The sequence below is a fragment of the Hemicordylus capensis genome, chromosome 3 (genome assembly GCF_027244095.1).
Source record: "Hemicordylus capensis ecotype Gifberg chromosome 3, rHemCap1.1.pri, whole genome shotgun sequence".
In the NCBI taxonomy this organism is placed as follows: domain Eukaryota; kingdom Metazoa; phylum Chordata; class Lepidosauria; order Squamata; family Cordylidae; genus Hemicordylus; species Hemicordylus capensis.
Window position 1 is genome coordinate 137,242,360 of NC_069659.1, and position 27,205 is coordinate 137,269,564.

The following is a 27,205-nucleotide window of genomic DNA, read 5'->3' on the forward strand; positions in this document are numbered from 1 at the left end:
CTATCCCCAACTCCCCAAGGTGATCCAGAAGGATACCATGATCGATGGTATCGAACGCCGCTGAGAGATCTAGAAGAACCAGCAGAGTCATACTCCCTCTGTCGATTCCCCGGTAAAAGTCATGCATCAGGCTGACCAAGGCCGTCTCAACCCCATAGCCAGCCCTAAAGCCAGTTTGAAATGGGTCTAGATAATCAGTTTCCTCCAAGAATGCCTGGAGCTGGTCGGCCACCACCCTCTCAGTCACCTTGCCCAACCAAGGGAGATTGGAGGTTGGCCTGTAACTGTCCATCACTAAGGGATCCAAGGAAGGCTTCTTTAGGAGTGGTCTAATCAATGCCTCCTTCAAACAAGGGGGCACCCTACCCTCCCTCAGTGATGCTTTTATGATATTAACTAGGCCATCTCCAACAATCTCCCTGCTAGATAGAAGCAGCCAAGTTGGGCAAGGATCCAGAGAACAGGTGGTAGGCCTCACCACCCCAAGCAGTTTGTCCACATCCTCAGGAGTCACAGATTGAAACTGATCCAATCTAATACTGCAAGAGGGATTGCTGGACACCTCCTCCATAGACCCTGCAAAAACAGTGGAGTCCAAGTCGGCCCGAATACAGGAGATCTTGTTTGCAAAAAAACCATTAAAGGCATCACAGCAGAACGACCCCGGGGACTGATTTGAAGTAGAAGGAGCAGGAATCAAACTCCTCACAACCCGGGATAGCTCCGCTGAGCACGAACCTGCAACCGCAATGCGCGCAGACCAAAAGCTCTTTTTTGCTACACGCACTGTGACCGCATAACTCTTCAAATGGGTCACATGCTGTATCCTGTCAGATTCGAACCGAGTTCTCCTCCACTTGCACTCTAGTCGCTTACCCAACCGCTTCAGCCCCCGCAACTCCTCAGTATACCAAGGGGCCATTTTGGAAGCAGGTTGGAAGGGACAGTCTACTGCCCTGATGAGTTCCCTGTTCCAGGTTCCCACTAGGGCATCACCAGAATCACCGGCCTCACCAACATCAAAATCCTTCAAGGCCTTTTGAAATCCCACTGGGTCCAGCAGCCTTTTCGGACGGACCATCCTAATAGGTCTACCACCCCTGCAGGGGTGGATTGCGGCTGTGAGACCAACCTTAACCAGATAGGGTCTGTCCATGACAATGGAGAAACGACAGGATCCCCCACCCACGGAACACCCCCTTGATCCGAACAAAAGACCAAATCAAGTGTGTGGCGGGCAATGTGAGCTGGTTCAGAAACAAATTGGGATAGGCCCATAGTTGTCATGGCTGCTATGAACTCCTGAGCCGCACCAGACAAGCCAGTCCCAAAGTGGATATTGAAGTCCCCCAGCACTAAAAGTCTAGGAGACTCCAACACCAACTCCACGACCAGCTCCGTCAGCTCAGTTAGGGAGTCAGTTGGGCAGTGGGGTGGACGGTACACCAACAGAATCCCCAATCTATCCCTAGTTCCCAGCCACACAGCCTTATGTGACCTGGAATACCCTAGTATGTCAGTTCAGCATTAATGTTATCATCTTTGATTCTAATTATTATTAAAGCAGTAGATTCCTGTTGTGTGACTAAGAGCATACCACATTTCTCCTTTGCCATATATTTGCTATTTGTACTAGGATCCTCTGCACATTTCAAAAATGTTTGCAGCTATAATAAAAACTAAATAAAATGTGATACTAGGAAAAATATTTTCACCACTGATAATAATTTTAAATGAAATTTCTTTTTAAAATACCAAATGAATAGCAATACGTTTTTGCATCCAATATGTAACGTCTGATCAGATTGTTCATATAGTAGCCTCTTGAGGACCACAGTTTTTCTCTACATTGATGTTCACTGCAGAGAATAAGTGCTTTGTACTGGCCTGATTTTTCTCTTCAGTCAAAGAAAGGCTTTTGAGCCTTTCTATTGCCCTCAATTTGCAAGTGATTACACACACTAAATTACACTGCACGTCACATATGCTGTCACATTTGACATGAAAATATGCACTAATCAGCATAAAAGATACTTCTTCAAAACTATTTATCTGAGAAGAAGGCCTTGGCCCAACTCAAACAGAGAAATAATCTTTCTTTGAGGCCTCTCTCTCTCTCTGTCTCTCAAAAAAAAAAATGGTTTTTTTGGTCATGCAGTTATTATTGATGTTGATTCTTTGTATAGTGAAATAACACCACCCTGAAACTCTGACTTCTATCTGGCATTCATTTGTGGATCTGCATTTAGAATTTGGATAGTAGTCAGGATAGGAATGAAATTGCAAGTGCTTAGTGTAGACAAAGGTATCATTTTCCAATCATTTACCCTAGACCAGCTCTTTCTTGCTTTGTGTCTTTAGACTTAAAGCTTAATGCAGCTTTACAAATGCCTTATTAAGTGGAGACTTCCATTTATCAGGTAAGAATGCATCCTAAAGGAAATCTGGGTGGCTTGGTGTAAGCTTGCAGAAATGAAGACTGTTAAAGCAGGGATCATAAGAGTGAGTCAGTATAGTGAATTCCTACTGCTTCAAAAAGGGGCAAGGAAGGCCTCTTCACTGAGCAAGAAACAATATAATACACCAGAATATTGTACAAACATAGCTCCACAGATAGTACTATTTGCACCCTTCATATTGATTCGCTGAGTTGTCCAGCATAGTACTACTACAACAAATATTTATATACTACTTTACAACATCATCTCCCACTGCGCGGGCAGAGGCGTATCTAGGGAAAATAGCGCCTAGGGCAAGCACTGAAATTGCGCCCTCTCTGTCCAAACATCTGACACCCATCTTTCAGATAACTTTACCATAATAGCAGCTCAAAAATACAAGTCAAGCTCGTTAATCTTTTAATATTTCAAAAGCTATTTAACAGTGGGCGTAGCCAGACCAAAAAATGCTGGAAAACTACAAATTTCAGTATGCTGGGGCTCATGTAATACCCAAATACTATCTGGAGGTGTACTTGGAAAACTAAACAGAAGTGCCTGTCTAATTCTCTACTATGCATTGTAGCATCACCATTACATAAGTTTTAAAAATAAATGGAGAATTTGACTTTTCCCAGATATTCTGTAAGCAATTAAAGGATATGCAGAGTAAACTGTGTCACTACTTGGATATATTCTAGGGTTTCAGAAAGACAGTTAAAATGAGAGAAAGTGATTAAGAAACTCCCAGTGGGACTTAATACTAAGGATTTCACACTGATTCAAAGACAAACTCACCATTAATATCCATATTATTAAGACATCACATTTAACTCACTTATCACAAGAAGCAAAGTAAGAGCAAATGAATACAATCCTAGCTCATAAGCTTCAGCTCAGTATTCACAAGCCCTGATTCTCTGTACATAGTGCCAAACTGAATATGTGTACAGTGACTTATATTATATTAAATTTTAAAAGGATTTTTTTAACCTGTAGCCCCTTTGGGCAGCTACAGACAGTGTGGGGGAGGTCTGCAAAGGTTCCCCCTCACTGGCCTCTAGGGCCTTGCAGGGACCATTTTCAGGGGCCATTTTAAAAAATATATATATACAAAATGGCCACTGTGCATGCTCAAATGGGCTCTGTGAGGCCTGGCATGGCCTAGGGCCTCACAGAGGCCATTTGAGCATGCACGGTGGCCATTTTGGTTTTGGTGGCCATTTTTAAATTTTTTTAAAATGGCGCCCCTTCAAGTGGCACCCTGGGCACCTGCCCCATCCTAGATATGCCCCTGTGCATGGGAAATGGCAATGATAAACCCCTCCTGTTTTCTACCAAAGAAAACCACAGGGCCCTGTGGTAAGCCAGGAGTTGACACCAACTTGATGGCACAACTTTACCTTTTTTCAACAAAAGTTCCCAAACCAGTTAAAGGTAATGAATAAAATAAAGATGGCTCCCTGTCCCCAAAGGGCTCACAATCTAAAAATAAACCCAGACAAATCCCAGCAACAGTCAATGGAAGCATGCTATGCCATGCTGGGGCTGGATAGAGCCAGTTGCTCTCTCCCTCCTAAATTAAGAGAATCACCACTTTTAAAAGGTGCCTCTTTGCTCAGTTAGCATACATGAAGGAACTCCGTGCACCAAATTAATCCTCCTGCCAATTAACATTGATAAATGACACCCTGCTCTGGATGAGAAGCAACGTTATTTGTGACTAGAGATGTAAAATGTTGAAGTTATTTTTTTTAAAAAACACCACCACCCCCTTTTTAAAATGGAAATTTTGGGGAAAATTGAAATATATGCAATCCATTTTTTAGAGGTCTAAAGTCACATTGTTTCATTAGGAGCATCTATTATGTATAACCTGTTTTACTCATTACATTGATCATGTTTGATATATCACATTTTGAAGTACTGTATAGCTTATTCAGACAATTAGTCCAAATGCTGTAATTTACTTTTAAATGTTATTTAATTTTTTGTTACAAATAGACTGCAATCTGCTGAACTCCAAAGGAATCCAGCATCTCCGTAAGCCAGTTTCTTATATGTTCATTATCAGCTTTTTTGCCTGCTTCTCATAAACTGTCAAAAACAGTTTAGAGAAGCAGGCAAAAAGTTAATATTGAAAATGGTGCGGGAGTTGGGGCGGGGGGACTGGCTTACATACAGTGCAGCGCTCTGCCAACTGAAGAGTGGGTGAGCACATTCATTCAGTGCATGCACAAACCATGTCCTTGCTTCTACCAAGCTCTCAGAGGCTCTGTCACTAATAACGAATAACGATTGTGTAATTGCTGCAATGACAAGCCTCCCATTATTCCCAATGGGAAGTTTGTTACTGCAGCAATGATGGAATTCTTAGGAGCCACGGAAGCTCTGCAAGCTTGGCTTTATCACATAAATACCTGCAAGCTTGGTATTTATTACATTTATATCTATACTGTAGATATAATCTACAGTATAGAAATCTACATGAAATGTTGATTTATTTATCTACATTTATATCTTCCTCCAAGGAGCCCTCAGTAGAAGTGAGGATGTGGTTTGGGAAGGCACAGAATGAATGTGCGTGCGCAGCTCTTGGATCAGCGAGATACCATGCTGCATCTAAGCCATTATCAACATTATAATAAAACAAAGTTAGTTGTTATGCATTCTGGACTTAGTCTCCTTCAGTGTCAAGCCAATACAGAATGCTTTCAGAAAGCAAATACTTTCAGGGGGGAAAGGGGGGGAGGGAAAGTGGTTGGGGGAGACTTATTTTTATACAATTTTGCTACATGAAACTTTGTCTCATTATTTGAGTTATCACTATCAGCAGTTTCTGCTTCTTCTGATCCATCATTTTTATCATCTTAATGATTTATGAAAACTGAATTGCCTGGATTGAGACAAGCCTCTCTACCTTTTCACATGTTCATTTATTTTTTGATCTGGTATATTTCCAAACAGACAAATAATAATAATAATAATAATTCACATGCTGCAAGAAGATGAATATGAAGCAAGCAAAAAGCTTGGTAAAGTCTAGTAGAACATCTTTCTCTTTCTTAAACATTTTATTCATAATTTCAATATAAAATATTTCATAATCCATTTACCCCCATTTTTCCATTTTTTGGGAAGGGAAAACAAAAAAATACCTTTGGGGGGAAACTGTCCCCCCACCCCAATTTTTTCCATTTCCCCCCTGGGCCTTCACATCTCTATTCATGAAAAATTCTGTATTAGTAGGATCAACAATTTGTATTCCAAATCTGCCTTGAGGTATGGGTATAAAGAAGCTGTATCACATAAAGATTTTCATCATACAGTTATGGAATAGCTACTTTTTTTTTCTTATTTACTAAATAACTGGATACAGTGAATAGCCAAACGTGAATGTTGCAAAATGAGAAAATGTTGCAAAAGAGAATTGTGGTGACAAAAATATAAGAAAAAGCCTTAGAGATCTTATGTCCCAAAGACAACTACCTAGTATTCTGCATACAGAATTGTTACTTTAGCAAATCCTGGAGCAGTCTTCATACAATGTCTGCTGCTAAGTTTAGACCTAGTATTTGCAACACAACTTCCAGCCTCAGCCTGCTACCACTGTTCACAACCTCAAAAATACCAACATTTGGGAGTACTGGAAATAATTGGAGAAACAAACATTGTTATAAAAAGGTGAAGATAAAGTCATCCATATGGAAGAGTGCTGATTATTGTGTCCTTGGTTTGCATTACAACTTGAAGTCATTGTTAGCTAGACCCCATTATTACAACCCAGAATAATGAAATTGTAAAGGATTTTTATTTTATTTTTTGTAAGTAGGACTCCAACTTTTGTTTACTCTGAGAATAATGTTTTTCCTCCAGTGGATTATTTCCTTTTGTTACTTTGTAGTTCCCTGATAAATACCCACTTCGGCTCAAAACACATCTGTTATTTTTCAATAAAGGCTTTTGTTCAGCACCTTTGAGATTAAATGCTTTAGCTGACAAATGTAATGACAAAAAGCAGATTCTTTTCTTGTAGCAGAAATATATTAACTGGAATTAATGTAACAAAAATAAATTGGTAGGTCTAGTTTATGGGGTGTGTGTGTGTGTGTGTGTGTGTGTGTGTGTGTAAAAAGTATGAGAGGCAATTTAAAATATGTATATGTGTTTATAAGCTTGTCATTACTTTCAGTGGGGGATCCAGAATCTCATCTCCTGAGTCTGTTTTCCAATGTAATGGAATGAAAATTTCCAGATATTCTAAGAGCCTTCTGAAGAGTCAGCCTCCCAGATTTGACAGAAAGCATTTACTTTTATAGGAGATTTTAAAAGATCTGTTAGTGATACTGCTTGCGTTCCCTTCCTCCTCCTCCCTAGAACCTTCCCATGACCTGTACACGGCTGACATTCTGACTAAGGAAACATGTGTGCTTCAAGGGACTGTGAGGGCCTGACAGGAACCCTTGCTCAACTCCTCCTTTCCCTCTATGTGCATGCTGTTGCCCAAGAGCTGTTAGACTTCTGAGCGCTGCTCATGCTACGGAAGGACTCTGCAATAATTGAAGCATGAAGCTGACCTCAGCAATGCTTTTTTGATTTTGCAGAGCCCTTCTGGAGAGTGCGCAGTGTTTGGAAGTTTAATGGCTCTTGTGCAACAGCATGGGTACAGGGGGAAAGGGGGAGTTGCACAAGGATTCCCACCAGGCCTCTGCACTGAAGCACACATGCTTCAGTATTCAGAATGTCAGCTAGTGCACAGACTGCTCAAGGGGGGATCTCCTATTAAAGTGAATGAAAACAAATGTACAACAAAATAAAAATGAATGGACTTTCTTTCAGAGTTCACTTGTTTTTAATTCTCACTTGGTTCAATTACAAAAATGAATGAGACTCACATACTTCCAATTCAATTCATTTTAAAAATGAATATTCACCCAGCAGTGTCTCCTTGTCAAACTCAGGAGAGAAGTAAGGAAAGGAAATAGTTGCAAATCTCATCACCAGTATATTGGGAATGGAGAGCAAACCAAATTTTATACTTAACAAAGAAGATAAAAGCTTACAAGATTTATTTATTTTTTAAAAAGATATAAAACATGTTGCTAAGCACTGAATTATGATGACAGTAAGAGTAGTGCAACAAACTGAAGGTTGCAGAAGAAGGTTGCTGTTTCTGCCTGTAGGTGTTGACTGCTTCCTGCCCATCAGGTGCCAAATGTCTAAGCATCTCGTTGTCAGCAGGTTTTAAAGGGCATACTAACAGGATGCCCACCAAATGGCCAAGTGTACAAGATCAGAATTCTGAAACATGGAAATCAAGGCAGAGAGTCTACAATTTCTTTTCTTTTCTGCTGTCTCAAGGGAGATGAGACAATTGGGATGTGTTTCTTTCAGATGAAAGGTGATAGATTCTTCTAAACAATTTCTAAGTTTTTGATAGTGCTTTTCCTGTTCTTGGCAATGAAGCAGCTAAAGACCAAGTTGACAAAGTTGCTCGCAGGCAGCTGGAATGTTATTATATAAGAGAAGCCATCAATGTAAATTTCTTGTTTAAATACCTCCCCCCACCCCACAAAGATCAAGTGTTAGGCTTCTACACACTACCTCAGCAAAAGCAAACTACTGTATACAAGTCAAAATGATTAGGGAGGACTTGAGTGATGTCTTTAATGTTCTTGTTATTTGGAAGAAACTCATGACTCCTGTAGTTTTCTTGGAACTAACTTTAGAAACCAATTTGCAAAGCCAAGTGCATTTAACTTGTGACCTACTACAGGAACAATTCCGTTAGGGGAATATATGAAATCTCATTAGAAGAAATTAATGGCAGCCTAGTGTTCAATGGTCTGTGCTTTGCAGCTAGAAGTACTGGCCCCTTCTAGAAAGTCAACACTCATCATTAGGTTTCGTAAGACTGTAAGTGATGTCCCATACTTGAACTTCCATAAAAATTCAGATATATTCTTTGGGTTATTTTAGTAAATGTTTTGTTATAAATTTGGTACTATATAGTATTTTCAAAAAAAAATATTGTGCTAAGATCCTTTTGTACTGGAATTGTACAAAATTTATTCTTAGACCTGTGTGAACAAACTCAAAATTCTCATCAGGGGTGTAGTAGAGTACTTTTATGCTTCTCTGGCTATTGGGGTGGGCATGGCAATGGGGGCTGCCATGGAAAGCACCTGCACTTCTGAATTTGCAACTACTTCGCTGATTCTTATTCTTTTTCTACTTGAAAACCAGACCCATGGTTTTCAGTTTCTACATTCAGAGTGTGAAGAGTTCAGTCACTGGGAGTGGCTCATAAAGTTCACCACTGTGTTTCAGGATATGGCACAGCAATGGGAAGCCTTTCTCATTTCGCAGCATGAGTCCCATGGGTCCTAGAGATTCAGGTGTACTGCAGTCATACTTCCTGGAGGAGCCTGCTGGTACAAGTCTGAGGTGGTAGGGAGACCTTATCAGAGTGGACTTCTGAACTTACTGGGTGGATGGATACAACTAGCTAGAATAAGGTTCTCTGATGATCTTGAGGTGGAACAGTGAGAGTATACAAATGTCACATAGGGAAAAGGAAGTCCTTAAGATTACTGATAGTAATGAAATCTCCAACAACAAATTTTAAGCAATTAACTTCAAATTAACAGTAATTTTAATTTCACTGTTAATTTAAAATTAACAGGTATGATCCTGCCCTTGCTGCACCTGAAGGAAAGGTGTGGGGGATGTCTTGCACACTGAAGACCAGATACATACAAACGCTAGCACATTTTCAATCTCCAGGGATAGTTCATTTATGAAGCCCCCTTTCATTCATAATCTGTGCAATACATGTCCTACTGTATATAGTCATCATCACACAGCAAGGCAAGCCCTCTCCAAACCAGGCATTCAGCAGCTCAGCTCCTGCCACCCTCTGCAAGCTACTTAACCCTTGATCTGGCATACAGCCAAGCCAGAAGCATCCTAGAAGGCTTAACAATCAAGCCAGGTCTGTGTCAAGGGTTCACCAACTCAGGCATGTCTGACAGCCATCACAGGGACCATGAAGTCCCAGTGAAAAAAGGCAGCAGTCGTTGAGAAGCTGCTGCTCCCACTTCCAAATTAAGCCTCCCCAAACCTTTGTGAAGGCTTACCTTAAGGGTGGCACTCAGAGTAGCGTTCTGCCTCCACATCAAGTAATACAATGGCAAGGGCACTGAATTAGAGGCAAGATAAAGATACCAACCCCACAAATTTTGTTCTGGTACAGAGTAAAGCCTTGTCTCAAGGACTGATGTGAGTGGAAAAGTGAACAGGAAATTTTTTGGAGGAACTGACATGACCCCCATCCCCCTGACAGTTTGGCTGGATTGGGTTGGAAAAGTATACAGTGTACTGTGCTTGATTGGCCAGCAAACACGCCTGACCTGACCCCATAGAGAATCTATGGGGCATTGCCAAGAGAAGGATGAGAGACATGAGACCAAACAATGCAGAAGAGCTGAAGGCCGCTAATGAAGCATCCTGGTCTTCCATAATACCTCATCAGTGCCACAGGCTGATAGCATCCATGCCACACCGCATTGAGGAAGTAATTGCTGCAAAAGGGGCCCAAACCAAGTACTGAATACATATGCATGCTTATACTTTTCAGAGGTCCGATATTGTTCTATTCTACAATCCTTGTCTTCTTGGTTCCATGTAATATTCTAATTTTCTGGGATTGTGGATTTGGGGTTTTCATGAGCTGTACGCCATGATCATCACAATTATAGCAAATTAAGGCTTGACTTATCTCGCTCTGCATGTAATGCGTCTGTCTCATATATCAGTTTCACCTTTTAATTTGCATTACTGAAATTAATGGACTTTTGCACGATATTCTAATTTTCCGAGTTTCACCTGTACCTGTTGGACCTATCCAACCACACAGTCTTACTGAAGCATTAGGCTGTCTTTATGGTGGACTTCTGATTCCAGCAACCAGTGCTTATTTTCTGAGACCCTTGTGAATGATGGAGGTGAAAATAGTTAAAACTAACCAAGTTTAAAATGATCAAGAATGAATACTAGTTGCTACAGGGCAAATGCAAGAGAACTGTTGCTTTTGTGTCCTGAAGGCATGTGAGTTTCCCTGAGGCATCTGGTTGGCTGCTGCTAAAAACAAAATGCTGGACTAGAGGGACCTTTGGGCCCATCCAGCAGGGCTCTTCTTATGTTTCAACTTTGTTTTCCTTAAGAACAGTAATCCAGTTTTTCCTATAAAAATGAAAGGCAATCATTCACTTACACTGTAGATAATTAAAAGATGCACTCAGGGTCACCATTGGGTGGAGTGCTTCATTTGCTCCTTGCCCTATGACCCTCATTATGAAGAATCAAGCATGCTTCTATATGCAAAGTGCTGCCCCTTTGTCTGCACAGCCCTGCCTTGGATCCTGGTTATTGTTTGCTATGACAAAATGATGGTGTGATGGGTTTCAAGGTTGCCAGGAGAGGGCAGTAATTCTCCATGCATGAGAGAAGCACTCCTCTCTCCCCTCTCCACACATAAAAGCTCCCTATCAGCAGAGGAGAAGATGAGCTGAGAGGAGATACCATTATTCTTCCTTTTTAGTACGCCAACTTTGCTGATCAGGCTCTGGCAGGAAAAGGTCCTCATGCTGCCAATGTCACAAGTTTGCTTTGATGAGAATGCTCTCTGCCTTTGGGCTGCAGCATCTGAGGAAGGGGTTATCCTTCAGTGCCTGCATTATGCTGCAGGCAGGTCACACCTTCTTTCCTTTACCTGCTGATACTTGTGCAGTTGTAGCTGTCAGGTGAGTTAGGCTGCACCACACTAGAAGACTAGCATGCCTCAAAACGGAAGCAAATAAATGTAATTAATGTGTATTATTACTATAGCATATTTAATGCAAAAAAAAATTAAAAACAATAAAATAAAATAAAAACATTTTCCATTGACTTGCTGATCCTACTTGCCCAGTCTACTCTGGTGGGGATGCTCCAAGGTCTCAAGCAGAGATCATTCCCACTGACACCCATATCCCATATCCAGGAGCAATCCTTGTATGAAGCCCCTTGGCACACATCACTAGCATAATATATGGTCCTGCACAGCAGCTCTGCCACATGGGATACTTTTTTTTAAAAGGAAGAGCCCAGAGATTAACCCTAGGACCTTCTGCATATAAAGAGTGTATTATACCAATGAACTATGGCCCCCTCCAGCAAGCAATATTGGCAGGTTTTTATCTGCAATACTACTGCATATGTAATACTATGACCAGGGCCGAAGAGAAGATGAAGTGGGGGGAGCTGGTACAAATTCCCGGGGCCCAACGGTCCAGAAGAGGGCCCAGGGCCTGACTATGTTGCATATTTATTTATTTATTTATTTATTTATTTATTTATTATTTATTTATTTAACATATTTTTATACCGCCCAAAACTTACATCTCTGGGCGGTTTACAACCAAATAAAAACAAACGTAAAACATTAGTTAAAAACCCAAACAAGAAATTTAAAACACAATTTAAAATTTTTTAAAACAATATTCTAAAAACAACGTTAAAATAATTAAAACAATATCAGTTAAAAGCCTGAGTGAACAGATGTGTATTTAAAGACTTTTTAAAAATTGTCAGAAATGGGGAGGCTCTTATTTCACTAGGGAGTGCATTCCAAAGCCTTGGGGCAGCAACGGAGAAGGCCCGTCCCTGAGTAGCCACCAGACAAGCCAGTGGCGAATGCAGACGGACCACTCCTGATGATCTCAGTGGGTGGTGGGGTTCATGATGAAGAAGACGTTCTCTCAAATACCCAGGGCCCAAGCTGTTAAGGGCTTTATAGGTTATGACCAGCACCTTGTATTTTGCCTGGAAACATATCGGCAGCCAGTGTAACTCCTTCAATACAGGAGTAATATGGTCTCTCCAAGATGGCCCAGAGACCAGCCTGGCTGCTGCATTCTGGACCAACTGTAGTTTCTGGACTATGTACAAGGGCAGCCCCACATAGAGCGCATTACAGTAATCCAGTCTGGAGGTTACCAGCAGATGTACCACTGTTTTGAGGTTGTTTCTCAAGAAACGGACGCAGTTGGTGTATCAGCCGAAGTTGATAGAAGGCACCTCTGGATACTGCCTCAACCTAGGACATATGTTTTTGTCCTGCTGCCCTGCGCCTGCCGCGCACCCACCCTGCCACTACCACAAGGCCAACCGGCGAGCTTTAAAATAATTCTAGCTGCCATGTGTACGGCTGAGGGTGGGAGGTGAGCTGAGCACCCTGCTGGCAGAGCAGGAGCGACCACTGAGCCTGACCATCCTGACCAGCATTGACGATCTATTCAAACTGTGCAGGCGCGATGGAGCGCCTCACAGTTCTCAAGGGCTGCTGGTCCGGACAATCAGGCTCAGTGTCCTCTGCCGCTCTGCCACGGGGTATGTGTGTGTGTGCTCGGCTCACCCCCTCCCCCACACATGGCAGCGAGAATTAAGGCTGAACTGATCAGCCGTTCAGCCTTGTGGCGGGGGCTCACGCTGGTGGAGGCGGACTCATGGCATCAGCGGGGGTGGCCTCGCAGCAGGGGTGGGGGTGGCCTTGCGGGAGGGGCCCAAAATTTTTTTCTCACCGGGGCCCAAATCTGCTCTTGGCAGCCCTATGGCAATTTGTTGTAATACCTATTTACTGCAGGGTTGAATAGTAAAAGAATTCTTTTACTAGATACAGAGACTCTGAGCAAACATTTCAATAAGGGAATACATATGGTTTCCTTTTTTCTTTTTTCTTTTTAAAGAGCAAACAGTATTCATCATGTTATACTTTTTCAAGTCATAGCTTGGCATATTTGTTGAAATGAACGTTTTTGAATGAGTTGGATTCATATTTGTTTTAGTTTGGAAGAGATTCAAAGGTAAATAAACCTTATTAGTGTGTACTTTCTTATAAACCTCCAAGTTACTTTAGGTGGTGTAATTTGAAAATACAAGACAAATTATCCACTGTAATTTCCTCAAGAGAATTGCCAGTTTCCCCCCTACTGCCTGGTCCAAGACATCCATGATTATGCTAATGCTTGTGATGTTAGGTTAGTATGTCTTGTGAAGGTGTTTTTAGGTAATATTCTGATATAGTGAGATGCTCAAGGGTTGGTGAATCTGTCATAACTGGCTCTGTCCACTCCCAGCACAGTACTTTGTTGTACCCCAACAAAGAAAGGTTCTTTTCTGGGTCAGTAGCCAAAACACTTCACCAGCCAAGAAGGATTTAAAAGGCTTTATTTGCTCTATAGTAGCAAAGGTCCTGGATAGCTAGCGCTCAAGTCCAAGACCCCGTTCATTTACAAGCATAACATATTTATAGCCTAGGAGATGATACATAGGTACTGCCCCTTTCCTTTGTCTGGACTTTCAGTAAATTTCCAGCTAACTTCTGCGCATGTACTTTAAAGTGAATACCTCATCACCTTCTTATCTAGTCTCTCCTGGTCCCCCTTGGTACAGAAAAGCAACTCCTTATAAGGATTCCCCTAGGCCCCCCTTATACAGACAGGTTATATGAAAGGTAACATGGCTTCGGTCTGGTTCAGGCCTACACCACCTCCAGTGACTGTTGCTGTTGTCTATCTTATGTTTCTTTTTAGATTGTGAGCCCTTCAGGGACAGGGTTCCATCTTATTTGTTTGTTATTTCTCCGTGTAAACCGCCCTGAGCCATTTCTGGAAGGGCAGTATAGAAATCAAATGAATGAATGAATGAATGAATGAAATCGAATGAACGAATTTAAAGGAATGTTCCTTGGCAAGATTACTAGTGCTTAAAGGCTATTTTCAATGATACCAAGTTACCTCACTGGAAAGTACACTGCAGCTCACTTTAGCGATGAATATTATTCTGTCACTGAAAGCCCTTAGGTAGTGTCTAGACTGCCTTCTACTTTGTGAGGTTATCTGAACCTTGCCTTCACCATCAGCGGCCCTCCTCCATGTTCCCTGTCACCTGAAGTTAGGTCAAGGGTGATCACCAGTGAGAGGTACTTTTCACTTGTGGCTCCCCATACCAAAGAAGCTCACCTAGACCAATTTTGATGTCTTTTTTTTTTTTTAAATGCCCAGGCATTCCAACACTTTTATAGCAAATTTACTCTTCTGTTTGATTTTTACTAATAATGTGGTGGCTGCTTCCTGTTGTTTTTACTGAACCATTGTGTCGTGTTGTTTTAGTATGTGTGCTGCCCTGGAGCCTTTTGCTGGAGTGGCTTAGAAGCACTTCTACGATTCATTCTTTGGCACAGCGAGGTTCCATAACTCTTTGCACAGAAAGGTTCCCGCTCTTTGCACAGACTGAAAAGCTGCCTGATTTCCTGACACTTGCTGTGTGACTAACTGAATCAGTGTGCCTAGATTTTCTTGATGCCTAACAACTTCCATTTCTGGGGCAAAATTTCCATTCAAACTTTTATTAAGATTCTCAGAACATGTTCTATATAATACACACATGAATGCAGGTACACACACACGGCACAAAACTGACCCACCACAGTGCAACTTTCACCACAAGTTTACAGCTAAGCATACCAACCTATCCAATCTCTTATTATAAATGCCTTTCTATCTGAGATGACCACCATGAGTGTCTGTGTACTGGGGGGTGGGGGTGGGGGGAACGTATAAGCCATTGTCTGAGATGATGAGTAGCCTTCACTAGTCAAGATTCATTTGGGAACGATGTTGATGCAGGTCATAAAATGCTAGTTTGGTTGATCGCTGCCCACCCTTCCAGCTGTTTAATCTGGTTAACAAATTGGTGGCCTTTCATTTGCCAAAGAACTGCTTGTCTCCCCTCTTCTTCTGAGACGGCCTGAGAGCAAAAGCACAGCCCGTTTGCAAGGAGCAAAGCTAGGCAACCACCCGCCTGCTGTTCCCTGACGCACGCTGTCCCTCTTTTTCAAGAAGAGCCCCACTCCTTCCTTCCCCTCTTTAAAACAAACTTCTCCCTCAATCGACAGATACTGGACAGCAGCCATCAGCAACAACTTGCTGGTGGCCAGCCTAGGGCGTGCAGGCAGGGCGGGAAATTAGTTGACACAGAGTGCGCCGCTCAGCCTCGTGCGCCCGCGCCTGGCCAGCTGCTGAGCGCGCTCTCCCGGCTCGAGACCTACCCCGCCGCAGCGCAGAGCGGTCTTTCCCTCTCAGGCGCCAGCCTTCTCGTTTCCCCACTCCTAGGCTGAAGCTACCCCGCGCGAGTCCCTTTGCCTCGGCGCAACTCGGTTGGAAGCTCCCGCCCAGATGCTGCCGCTCTCCTGCTGGCCCGGCCGGGGGCTGCTCTCCTTGGCCGCTTTGGTGCTGGTCGTCCTGGTCTGCGTGGGTCCCGGTAAGTGAGTCGCGCTCGCAGAGAAGTGAGCTCCACACACTCGGGGGACGTGGTGGGCTTGCTTTTCGCCGGTTGAAGAAAAAAGGAGGTGGGGGGGGGGAAGTTGCGTGGAGTGGTTGAAGAGGAGGGGCCGCGGGCATAGTCGAGACTGGGGCGGCGGGGGTGGGGGGTTCTAGGCCTAGGATAGGATAGGATAGGATTCCCCCCGCTCCACCCAAGTCCTTTGAAGAGACACTCCTTGGAGCAAGAGGGGCTATAAGGGAGGGGGAGGCACTGGAAACGAGCCCCCACTAGGACCCCGTTTCCTGAAAACAACGCGATGCTCGGGGAGTTGTAAGCTGCTCCCCCACCCCCATCCCGCAAGACTTCTGTGCCTAACGGCAAGCAGGTATTCAGTATGTGAGACTGCGACTGTTGAATTTCTGCACGTTACCCAGCTCTTAACAGGCATAAGATCTCCGTTAGAAAGGATCTTTGCCTCAGGTGCTCTTCCATTCTACCTGATTTCAAAGACACCCTGAATTCAACTAAGGCTTTTCAAATGAAATGGCTTGCAAAATCCAGATTCTAAAAGGGAAATAAACCCCCCCAACTTATTTTAGATTATATTTTGACTATGGTTGAAAAGGAAATGCTGAAGTGGTGATTGTTGTAATTAAAATGTTATTCTTCCCATCTCCTTGCTGTCATTGCCACCTTATTTTGGCTGTGCTTCTTTGCCTTCAGTGGTTGCATAGAGAAGTTCAACAGTCATTGACTTCAACATGATGCAGATGAAGAGACAGGGAATGCTGCACTGGTTGCTCAGTTTCTGCCAATCATGCACTGGAGCCTGGTATCAAGGCAATAGGCCTACCTGGTGCGGCATTGCCAACTACTGGTCTCTTTCCTTTCTTTCCAAGCTGTAAGCCTGTGTCTAGACATTTTGATGGTGCTCCATGTCCTCTACCCTACCAAGCTGGGGATGTGTGCACAAACTGATCTCAAACTGGTTTGCCTCGAACTGGGCCCATTCAGCGGTCTAGTCCATGACTGAACCGACCGATGCGGGATTGAAAGGGTGGTGGGTGGGGGGCAGTGAGAGAACATTTAAAGTCATTACTGGGCCGGCAGCAGCCACTGGCGCTGCGGCTTGTCCCCCTGGCACAGCCCAAGTGCATGGCACTCCCATCTGCAGCAAGCCACCCATGTGGCAGGGGCATGGTTCTGGCCTCCACGCATCAACCAAGACCAGAACTGTGCCACAGCACAGATAGCTTGCTGCAGAGAGTGCTGCATGCTTGGGCTGCTGCCCTGGGGTGGGGGACGAGCAGTGGTGCTGGTGGTCTGGTAAGAACCTTAAACTACTCCTCTCACCGCCCCACCAGCCACTCTATACATGTTTCAAGGATTCCCCCACCCCTTTGCTTGTGAAGGGGAATCCTCATCTGATTCCCCTTTAAATAACCCCATGAATCACACCACCACCAGTTTTGGTTCCATACCAAGCATACTTGTGACCTAACTCAATATTATTTGAACAGGCCCACATCACCATATTTTGAATTTTTATGGCATAAGGGAGAAGCCTTAGCCATTCTATGTAGGGCACCAACTTTTTCTAGTGGGTTCAGTAGTGTGGTATGTAGAAGTTCACTAACTGAACTTTTTCTTAGCATGGAAATGCACTGATGGGGGAAAGCTTCACATGTCAAAAATGTTGCCTGCCATATGTATGCAATTTCATGACTTGCACACCCAAGCCGTTGCCAGCTGTCATCCAAGAGAGCATACATATTCTTTCAAAACGTCTACAGCAGAACAGAGGAGGCCTCCACTTCTGCCTGTGGCCCCCATTACTCTCCCTTCTGGTCACTTGCCTAGAAAGAAAGACTGTAGTTGTGCTCCACAACAGGCTCAGAAGGGTGGTTGGCAAAGGGAATGGTGGAGCAGTTGAGTCAGAGACACAGTGACAGTGTCTTTTCTTCCTGTTTCAGATCTTTTTAAGCAGGGCTGTCAAACTCATGTTGCAGGATCAAATAGTCTGCCCCCAACAGCCGCTTATGATCACATTATGTTTTCATGTTTGCCATCCCCTTTTTAAAGGCACAGGCATAATTTCCAGATAGACATCCAGCAACCCTTGGAAAAGATGCCAACAGAAATCAAGTATGGTTCATTCCAGAGAGTTATAATTGTGCCTTAGGGGCCAAATTCTAATATTGCATTACATGGAATGACATCTCCAAATGTTCAGTGCCTACAGCTCATCACTGTGTACCTATGAAAATGCCCAATTTGCCATTGCTTTCTCCAAACATTAGAGCAAAGAGTGTGGAAATCTATACTCTTCCCCCCCCCAAAAGTAAAGCAAAGGCAACCTTCACTACAAGGGCTTATTTTCACTGTGGGCTTCCCCTCCACAAGAGTTATACAGTCACATCCCCTTCTTAAGCTGCTGGGACTCTCAGCTTTCCTGCTTCTGTTTGTCTTTTTTATGTTTTGTTGTTTTTTTGCGGGCGAGGGTGTTTTATAGTTTTTTATTAACTGAAATTAAGATTTTAAATGTAATTTTATGGAGGTTTACTATATTTTAACTTTTGTAAACAGCCTTGGGATGTCTTATGAAAGGCGGTATAAAACCTGAACAATCAAATAAAACCATTTTAACCTAATGTATGTACTTGATTATTTACCTCTGATTTTGGATTCTTTTAGACATTTCAAGAGGAAATAAACTTAAGCTGATGCTTCAGAAACGAGAAGGTAAGATATCCCCGTCTCTGCCTTGTTCATTTCCCCCTGAACCAATTCCTGTGTGAACAGATAAGTCAAGCTAGAGTGAAACATTTTGTCAGCACCTTGTGTCTTGAAGCACCAGGGGTGTAGTGGTGGGGGACACGCAGGGACAGAGCGCCGGTGTTTCTCGGCTTCTCTGGCTGTTGGGGTGGGCGTGGCCATGAGGGCTGTCATGGAGAGCGCCCGCGCTTCTGAATTTGCAACTGCATCACTGTGAAGCACCATCTTTTTCTCCTCCTCCTCTTAAAAATAGCATTGAGAGGGCATAGACTGCAGAGAAGCAGTTTGTAGGAGAAGTAGAACTTATCCTTTCATCTACAAACTCACGCGCCCCCCCCCCCCAACCAGCCAGGGTTCTGGACTCGTGTTTGCAGTGGGAACACAAATCTGGAATGCCAGCCCGAGGATGGGGCTGCAGAGAAAAAGTGGCAAGTAGGGAAGTTTAAGCACTCCTCCTCTGCCAGCCACTTTCCCCCTTCAAATCTCCTTCATGAATGAATCTACCTTCCACAGATGTTCCTACACTTAAGATGGAGGCAGAACATGTAATTTGGTTTCAGACTTGCTCCCAGTGATGATAGCTGTTGCTGTGACAGTAACATCAACTTAGCCTTGTTATACCAGGCTTAATCATTAAATGAATAAATACCAGCATAAATTCCAATTATAGTTTGCTGTGATGGTGTAGTCGCACAGGTCATTATACTGAGTTCTCACATACTTGGCACTCTTTTTTGCAGGAGTTAAGAGAATTAAATGGAACTTGTGGACTTTGGATATATACAATTTTGGCACTGAGTTAAGCATGTAAAATTACATGGCAGATCCACAGGGCTGCACATTCTGACTTCCAGAAATCTCTTATCTAAAAATATAACAACTATAATTAGCGGACATGTAGTCTTTTAAAACCGCCAAAGAGTTTTACATACATTATATCTTAGTTTTACTTACAATAGTCTTAAAAGGCAAGATAGTGACTGATATATTGTGCAACATTCTGTCTGTGTTTTAATGAAGTACGTGCACAATTGTGCAAGAGTGCTCTTGCACAATCACACAAAATTACACAATGTAATTGCACATTGGATGACCAAAATCAGACTCAGTACTTCAGATGAAGTCTGACTAGTGCAGAATGAAGTGGAACCTTTACTTCTCCTAACTTGGAAACTCTGGTTCTATGAATGAAACCTAAAATCATGTTAGGTTTTACACAGCTGCTTCACACTGTTCCGCTTGTAATCGGCTGTAATCTCAAGGTTCTTTCCACATGTGCTACTGCCAAGCCAGGTATCCTCAGTGCAGAACTTTGCATTTGTTTCCACTGAATTTTATTCTGTTTGTTTCAGCCCAGTCAAGATCATTTTGAATTGCATTCGTATTTTCTGAGCTCTTCTCTATCTCTCCGTTTTGTGCCATCTGTAAATTTGATGAATGTTCTCTCTACCCCTTCATCTAAGTCATGGATAAGATAAGAGTGCCTGGCCCAGGAGAGAGCCCTTGAGCACTTCACTAAACACCTCCCTCCAGTTTGAAGAGCCTCTCATTTCCCAACAAGCTGCAGATCTACCTGATGGAATCTACCAATATGATTCATATGCTGTCGAAGGACAAACAAAAACAATTGCACAGTTTTACCCAGAATACTGTTGTACATCTTTATGGGAAAAGATGTGGTACATTTATTTTCGGATCTTTATGGGTAAATGTATTTGAGATCCTGTCACAACACATTGCTGTGCTACTGTCACAAATACATAAAGAGAGGAAGGTTTAGCAGAAAGCGAAAGAATGAGGATAGCTTCCTTTCTAATATCTGTGCAGATAATACAAAGGAATTCATATGAAAACCAGAACATACCTTAACTGAGTTACATCAGAAAACTCCGAAGTGGAGTTAATCAACAACAGCATCTAGAATTAGATATCTTTGGGTTAATGGACCTTGTTTTCTGGGTCTCTCATTTCAGCCCCTGTGCCAGTTAAGGCAGAGGTGTCTGTCAAAGAAGATAAGGCCAAAGAATTTTTAAGCAGCCTGAAACGCCAGAAGCGCCAGCTTTGGGACAGGAGTCAACCTGATGTTCAGCAATGGTACCAGCAGTTCCTCTACTTGGGCTTTGATGAGGCTGTAAGTAGCAACATCTTATGTTTAAATATCTAAACAGTCAATTTGGTTAACAGCCACACTGGAATTGTAACGTGGTTACTTAATTTATCATCGTATGTTTTTATTGTGAAATAGAGATTCATATTTCTTCCCATTGGGACAGCTGTGGATATGGTTGTAAAATGAATGCTCTAGCACTTAATAGGGGTCTAATTATATTATCTTCATTAGACAAAGTATGGACATTTTGTCCCAGATAAATTTAAATCATCTGGCAAAGGAAAAATTTCTTTTAAAACTCTGATAGGTAAAAGAGGTGTTGCAAACGTTTTCATAGCGATAATGGAATCTCCAGGAATCTGAATCCAGTCAAAATTATTTTAACCATCTCTTTGTGATGTTACATCTTTGCTGATGTGACTACGTATGTAGGACAGCCTTCTCCTGCATTAGAATGTGAAGGATTTTCACATAGTATGGAAAAGTGGGCCCAGGAGTCTATTTCAGTTTTACTGATGGAAATATGAGGCACAAAGAGGTCCATACACTAATAAAACTGCATGTGATTTATGCTCTATGATCCTATTGTGGGTAGTAGAGTTTTCAATGGCTCACCTGCAATGGGATCCCCCCAAAGAAATCCTAGAAATTGTGACAAAAATTCTAGAACTAGAATTTTCAAAGGTTTCTTAAGGGAAAGCCCCAACAATAAAACCAGTTTTAGTTTGTCTTGTGAAAATCCCTTTTTGCTCAGGGTACACAAGCTTATTGTAAGTCTAGTGGAGGGATGGCAGTTTTCAGAAGATACTATATTTATCACTTCAAAGTCACCAGAATGTTACAAGGATAGTTTAATGAGAGCACACCCTTGAGGGTATACTTGAGGGTGTGCAGTGATAAACTGGAAAAATGTGAAGGATTTTTTAAAAGTACAGCAACACATGGAACAATATTATACATTGAACCATATGGACTGTACAAGCCATGCTGTTCCACAGATAAACCTGAAGAAATTGTGGGAGCTTGCTGTGCATTGGATGTACATCAGCCCCATAACAGACTGGGCCCTCAAGACAGAAGGTTCTCATTGATCTTCAATTTTAGGTGTAACATTTCTGGTTTTGAAAACAGAGCACCCAGTGACACTGTTGGGCATCTCAAGGGCTGTGCCCATGCTGTTTTTTAAAAAAGCAACAGCAGGAGCTTCAATGTAGCTTTATGTAGCAAAAAAGATTGCATTACATATTGTTAGCATACTAGGCATAGACTGGCCATCATTACTAGCAATTTTCTCAAGCAAAGCAACAATGTAGCTACTTGGTGCACAAGGAACAGGAAGTGAAAGAGACAGCTTTTGCACCATATGGACTACACTTTGCCCTTACTTTGGTAGTGTTGGCAGTTCCTCCTTCTTAAGGAAAATAAGTGAACAAGTTTCTATTAAAAAGGGCAGCTTTTGAATAAATAGTTTCTCATGTTGCAGTGGAACAGGGCTTTGGTCATAAGAATGTTGCTGTGGAGGATTATGTGAGAAATTGCTAAAATGCATTAAAATGAAGTAACATGTAACATGCCACTCCACTGAGAAATGACCAATATAAAAGCAGTTAGCAAATTGACTCCCAAGAAGCTGATTTCACTTGTTGGCATATATGAATTAGTAGCCATTACAAAAGGGGATACTAGTACCCCCAGGGATACTTGAATGGCTCCCAGGGGGTTATCAGATCTCTCCTGCCTCCCCCATACTTCAACCACACACACCCCACTTCCCAGCTCTATGGGGTACCTAAGCTGAAGGTTTGAGACAGAAGGGGTATACTTTTAAAAAGGATGGGAAACCCTGTAATAGGGGAATCCGCTGAAGGCACACATCACAGCATAGGTCAAAAGCCTGATTGTCTCTTCCGAGTAGCAGTATTTTCCATCATTAAAGGTGGTTGAATATAAAGCTGAAACTGGGGAAAACAATGCCAGTATGACTGCCAGTATCAAGGGCCTCTTCTATTCTCAAGAATGTGATGACTGTGCAACTCCAAGTACTCTTGGATAAGTCAATTTCAGCATAGAAACAGCCTTAGCTGTCCAGATGGATGACTTATGCCAGGAAGAACATAAGACTGCTTAAGATTGACAACATCAAAGGCAGCTCAGATCTCCAGAAAACCTTAAGCACAATCTGTGTGAATAGTTACAATAGTATAAGCCAATTTGAAATAACTGGCTTACAGTTGTGAAAGCAGCCAGCACAACTGCAGTGTTATTAGGCTGGCATACTATTGCACAGTATGTCAGTCACACTAATTTGGTACTGTTCTTGGAGCAGAGGTTTGGTTCTATGGTTAGAATGCAGCTTTGATCTATTTAATTGCTACTAGTTATTTTTTTGTATGCAGAAATTTGAAGACGATGTATCCTATTGGTCAAATCTAGGCCGTAGTGGCCATGAATATTACGGCGGTTATTACCATCACCATTATGATGAAGATGCACCAATTGGCCCACGAAACCCTCACACCTTCAGGCATGGAGCAAGTGTTAACTATGACGATTATTAACTTGATCTTTCCCCCACCCTCTCTGAGTAAGTACACAAGGAAAATGGTTAAGTCCTAACTTACCTTTATCTTCCCCCTTTGACTAGTTTAACAATAATTAGAAAACTGTCAGTACAAAAAAAATTTATATTCACTCAGTAGCACACAATGTATAAGTGTTAGAATTAAAGCTTTTTGATAAAGTATTTCAAAGTATTGATTTCTTCTTCTTCTTCTTCTAAATTGCTATCTTTTAAAAGACTGGCTCACCTTTTCTCTAATGGGCGAGAGAAGCACCTGCGCTCCTGTGAGGCTCTTCAAAGCACGTTAGCACTGCTGCAGAGGTTGGCTGCTTCGTGCCTATAACTGTTGCATAATCGCAGCTGCCATGCTCCTCCTGGTGGGAATAATAGGACTACTGTTGCAACTGTCACGAGCAGGCACAGAGCAGCCCACCTCAGCCGTGCTATGTATGTGCTTTGGAGAGCCTCTCAGCAGTGCAGGTACCTCTTGCCTGTCAGTGTTTATCTGCATAGAATGAGTCTGTATCTTAAGGGACATTCCTATTAAACATGCTGGGCAGCCCACTTTCACATGGCTATGGCCATATCTGCAAGCTCCACCAAAAAGAAAGTCTGACAGCTTGACTCTAAACTTCTAGTATAATAGCCGAAACAATGCTTGTTAACTACAAAGATGTGTCCAAGGTCATACAAAATATCTCTTCAGTATTTGCATCTGAGAGCCAGCAGCGCATCATAGGTGGCCTTATGCATCTGCCTTATACTGCATCACAGTCTGCACCCTTAGAAATCCCCTTCAGGAGCAATCACATGATCAGGATGTTTGTCCTTCCAGTGATAACCTTTTACTGTTGCAAGGACAGCTGCACAGAGAGCACCTATAAAGAAGTTTTTTCTTTGTCTCTCTTTGCTAATCTATAATATAAAGGTGCTTGGGTTCAATCAGTCACTCAGACTTGAAGCTCCCAGACCCAGCCACAAAAATGGAAACATGACATTTTTGCAGGTAGGTTCCAGACCTTGCCCAGACTACCAAACACACACACACACACACACACACACACACACACACACACACACACACACACAAACACTCTGCCCCCCAAACCCTGGGAGAAAATAATTACTTCCCTGGAAAACCTCTCCCATTGGAAAGCATGGGGAATGAGACCTCATAGAGCTAGGAAGAGACTAGAGTCACCGCAAGATAAGACTACTAAGATATCTGAAGTAGTAGACATAAGACGTTAAAATGCTTGCAAACTGCAAGCTGTTTTACTAGTAACTCTATAAGACTAAAAAAGAAAATGAAGAGCTGTGTGTACAGCTGCCAAAGCTCTGCTTTGTATTGAACACAAGATCTACTGCCTGGATTAGGACAAATAGATCTGGGACAATAGGGAGAAGTATCACTTTTGAGCTGACAATGTGTGCCCAATCTCAAAGCTACCTGAATAAACTTGTTTAGTGTTAAAATATGTAAAGAACAAGGATTCTTAACTAAAGTCTAAACCATTTTTCACTACTTTAGAGCAGAACAACACTGTTTGACTTTAGAACCCTAGTTGTAGGGTTTTTGCACTTTTTTGTGTATATAATCTGTCAATATGAATGTGTGGTGGGAATGTGTTCAGTAGTATAGTACTGCAATCAGAAACATTTAATGTATTGATTAAAAAGTTAAGAAAAAGAATGGATAAAGTTTACATGAAACTTTATGCATATAGTTCTCCCATGAAGTGAACAGAACTTTCTGACGGGCAAAGTGCTCTGCATAAAACTTTCTCTCTTAAAAGATGATATTAGGTAACTATTCAGAAGAACAAATACCAATGTAAGTATGGCATTAAAAGCTTTGTTATATTTTTTATAATAGTGTTTAACTACACAATATGCAGAAGGCAACACACACACACACACACACACACACTACATCATCACTAGCCAATTGTTTTTTACTTGAAAAACTGAAACCCACAAGTTTCAATATTTTATTAAAATAGCATATTCAACCACTGGTAACCAATAATACATTAACTTCAAACCCCACCCGCCCACCCCCGCCGAAATATGCACAACACAGTAGTGATTTAAAATAGCATTTATCCATGAGAGTCAGTGAAAATATTTCAAATTCAAGTGTGCAACTAGAACTAAACATTTGAAAAAACAGATTTAAGAGAATACGTAAAGCTCTCATACAGAATTTTATAATCCTATAATACTAAATGCCAGTGTTTCAGTCACCTGACAATACTGCTAGCTTTTTTCTTTATGCATAGTATCTCTCATTTAAAGTACCCACTTTATAAATAAATTGGCATTTCTCCATCTCATCTGTAGCTTCACAAAGAAACCAGTAAATAAAACTGTCAAAGACAGTCACAACAAAATGATCTCACAGCAAGATATAAAACTTGGATACTCAAAAAAGATGCTTCTATCCTATTTTACATAAAAAGACAGATTTAAAAAGTGCAAGGCAAAGATTGCAGTTTTCTTATTTAGGCACATCCACTTCTTTAAAGCAAGCTTCAGAGTGAAATTCCAGTTTCTTCTTCTTCATGATACCTGTTTCTGAAGTCTTTTTTAAAAAAAAATCAAACAAAAACTACATCTTCTCAAATGCAAGGTGAGGAATTTTTGTTTCCTGTCCAAACTAAAGAGTTTTAGTTATGTCTGGTTCTTCCTTTTTTTATCCTGGCAGGTTTTGGTTTAGGAATATATTGATTATTTGCTTGATATTCCAGTTCTTTGCGAAAGTAATGAATTGCTTTATTTAGGCCTTCTTCCAGTGGAACCTGTTTCCAAAGACAGAGCATATAACCAAATGAGCCTAGTTACTCCTTTTAGAATGTGTGTGGTGTTGAAAATGCTTCTCTGGTCTTTGAATTCTTCACCATCATCATCATACTGTATCACAAACTGTTTATATTCAACTATAGTTTTGTTTAGCTTGCCAAGGTATCTGAAAATACTTTTCACACAAAGTAAATGCTTCTGAAAGCTGAGAAAATGGCAGGGTCTTTCAACTAGCTTGTTCACACCCTAAATGTACAGAGAGAACACCCTTTGGTCAACTTTTGTCAAGTAAGGCAGACACCTCACTTGGACCTCTGGCAAACCCTGTTGGTGTTGATAGTATGCAGCACATCCAGACCCACAAAAAATTGCAGTAAGTGCTGTGGGAAAATGTTGGAGAAGTATCTCAGTCACCAAGCTACAATCTCCCCAACATGCTGTTGCCAAAGTCTGCACAGCCCTTTCCAAGAACTTGAGAGTGGGATGGAGTCAGGGTCTCACAGACACTCATAGGAGTATTTTGCAGATATTAGGCCACAGCCCCAGTGGGTGTCTGGTTGGGCTTCAGATGTGTAATGAGACTGCTAAGTTTTCATAAAATAACTGGATACAAAAATTATCACCTCCACTTTTTCAGGCCTTTGAATAATCACTCTTAAGCCATGGAAGCACTCACTGATCTGGCATTGCAGGACCACTTCCTATTCTTTTAGATTACCTGGGCTGAATGGCACGGCATCTGCTTAAGGACCACAAAGAATGGTTTTCCTACTACTAAATGTTGCTCCCTTGATATTGCCCTCTCATGTGCTTCTGTAAAGTACTAGCGCTCTACTGAAGCTAACTAACAACTTCTATCAGCAGTTAACAATTGACCATCAACAATTTCATTCCCTCAATTTGAACTTTCCAAATTTGTTTCATGCAGATATAATCTGGATTGTCAATCCAATCAGTTCAATAAACGGCAGTCAGGACTGTGGCAGTTTATCCATCCTTAATATGGAACTTTTAGCTGTTTGCAGACTTTTGAACCATATCATTTTTTCTGCTCATTTACAGAATGTACAGGTTAAGGGGAAAAATCTGTACAACCAGGTACTTGCCATAATTGTGTAAATTACACTGGCAAAAATCAGAAATGGGATACAAGTT

At 41.9% G+C, this 27,205-nt stretch overlaps 2 protein-coding genes across 4 annotated transcripts in view; one reads left to right on the top strand and one right to left on the bottom strand.

Moving 5' to 3' along the window:
• The window catches only part of ECRG4 (ECRG4 augurin precursor), a 200,928-nt gene extending 177,497 nt beyond the window's left edge, over positions 1-23,431 (top strand). For both annotated transcript variants that reach the window (XM_053310890.1, XM_053310889.1), the window contains 4 exons: positions 15,653-15,800; positions 18,498-18,545; positions 20,552-20,709; positions 23,085-23,431. In XM_053310890.1, the coding sequence (XP_053166865.1) occupies positions 15,653-15,800; positions 18,498-18,545; positions 20,552-20,709; positions 23,085-23,246 (516 nt within the window). In that variant the 3' untranslated portion in view covers positions 23,247-23,431. The remainder of the gene's footprint in view (positions 1-15,652; positions 15,801-18,497; positions 18,546-20,551; positions 20,710-23,084) is intronic.
• A 1,656-nt stretch (positions 23,432-25,087) lies between these two features.
• Positions 25,088-27,205, bottom strand: part of UXS1 (UDP-glucuronate decarboxylase 1) — an 87,239-nt gene continuing 85,121 nt past the window's right edge. For both annotated transcript variants that reach the window (XM_053311339.1, XM_053311338.1), the window contains exon 15: positions 25,088-26,049. In XM_053311339.1, coding sequence (XP_053167314.1) covers positions 25,918-26,049 — 132 coding nt within the window. In that variant the 3' untranslated portion in view covers positions 25,088-25,917. The remainder of the gene's footprint in view (positions 26,050-27,205) is intronic.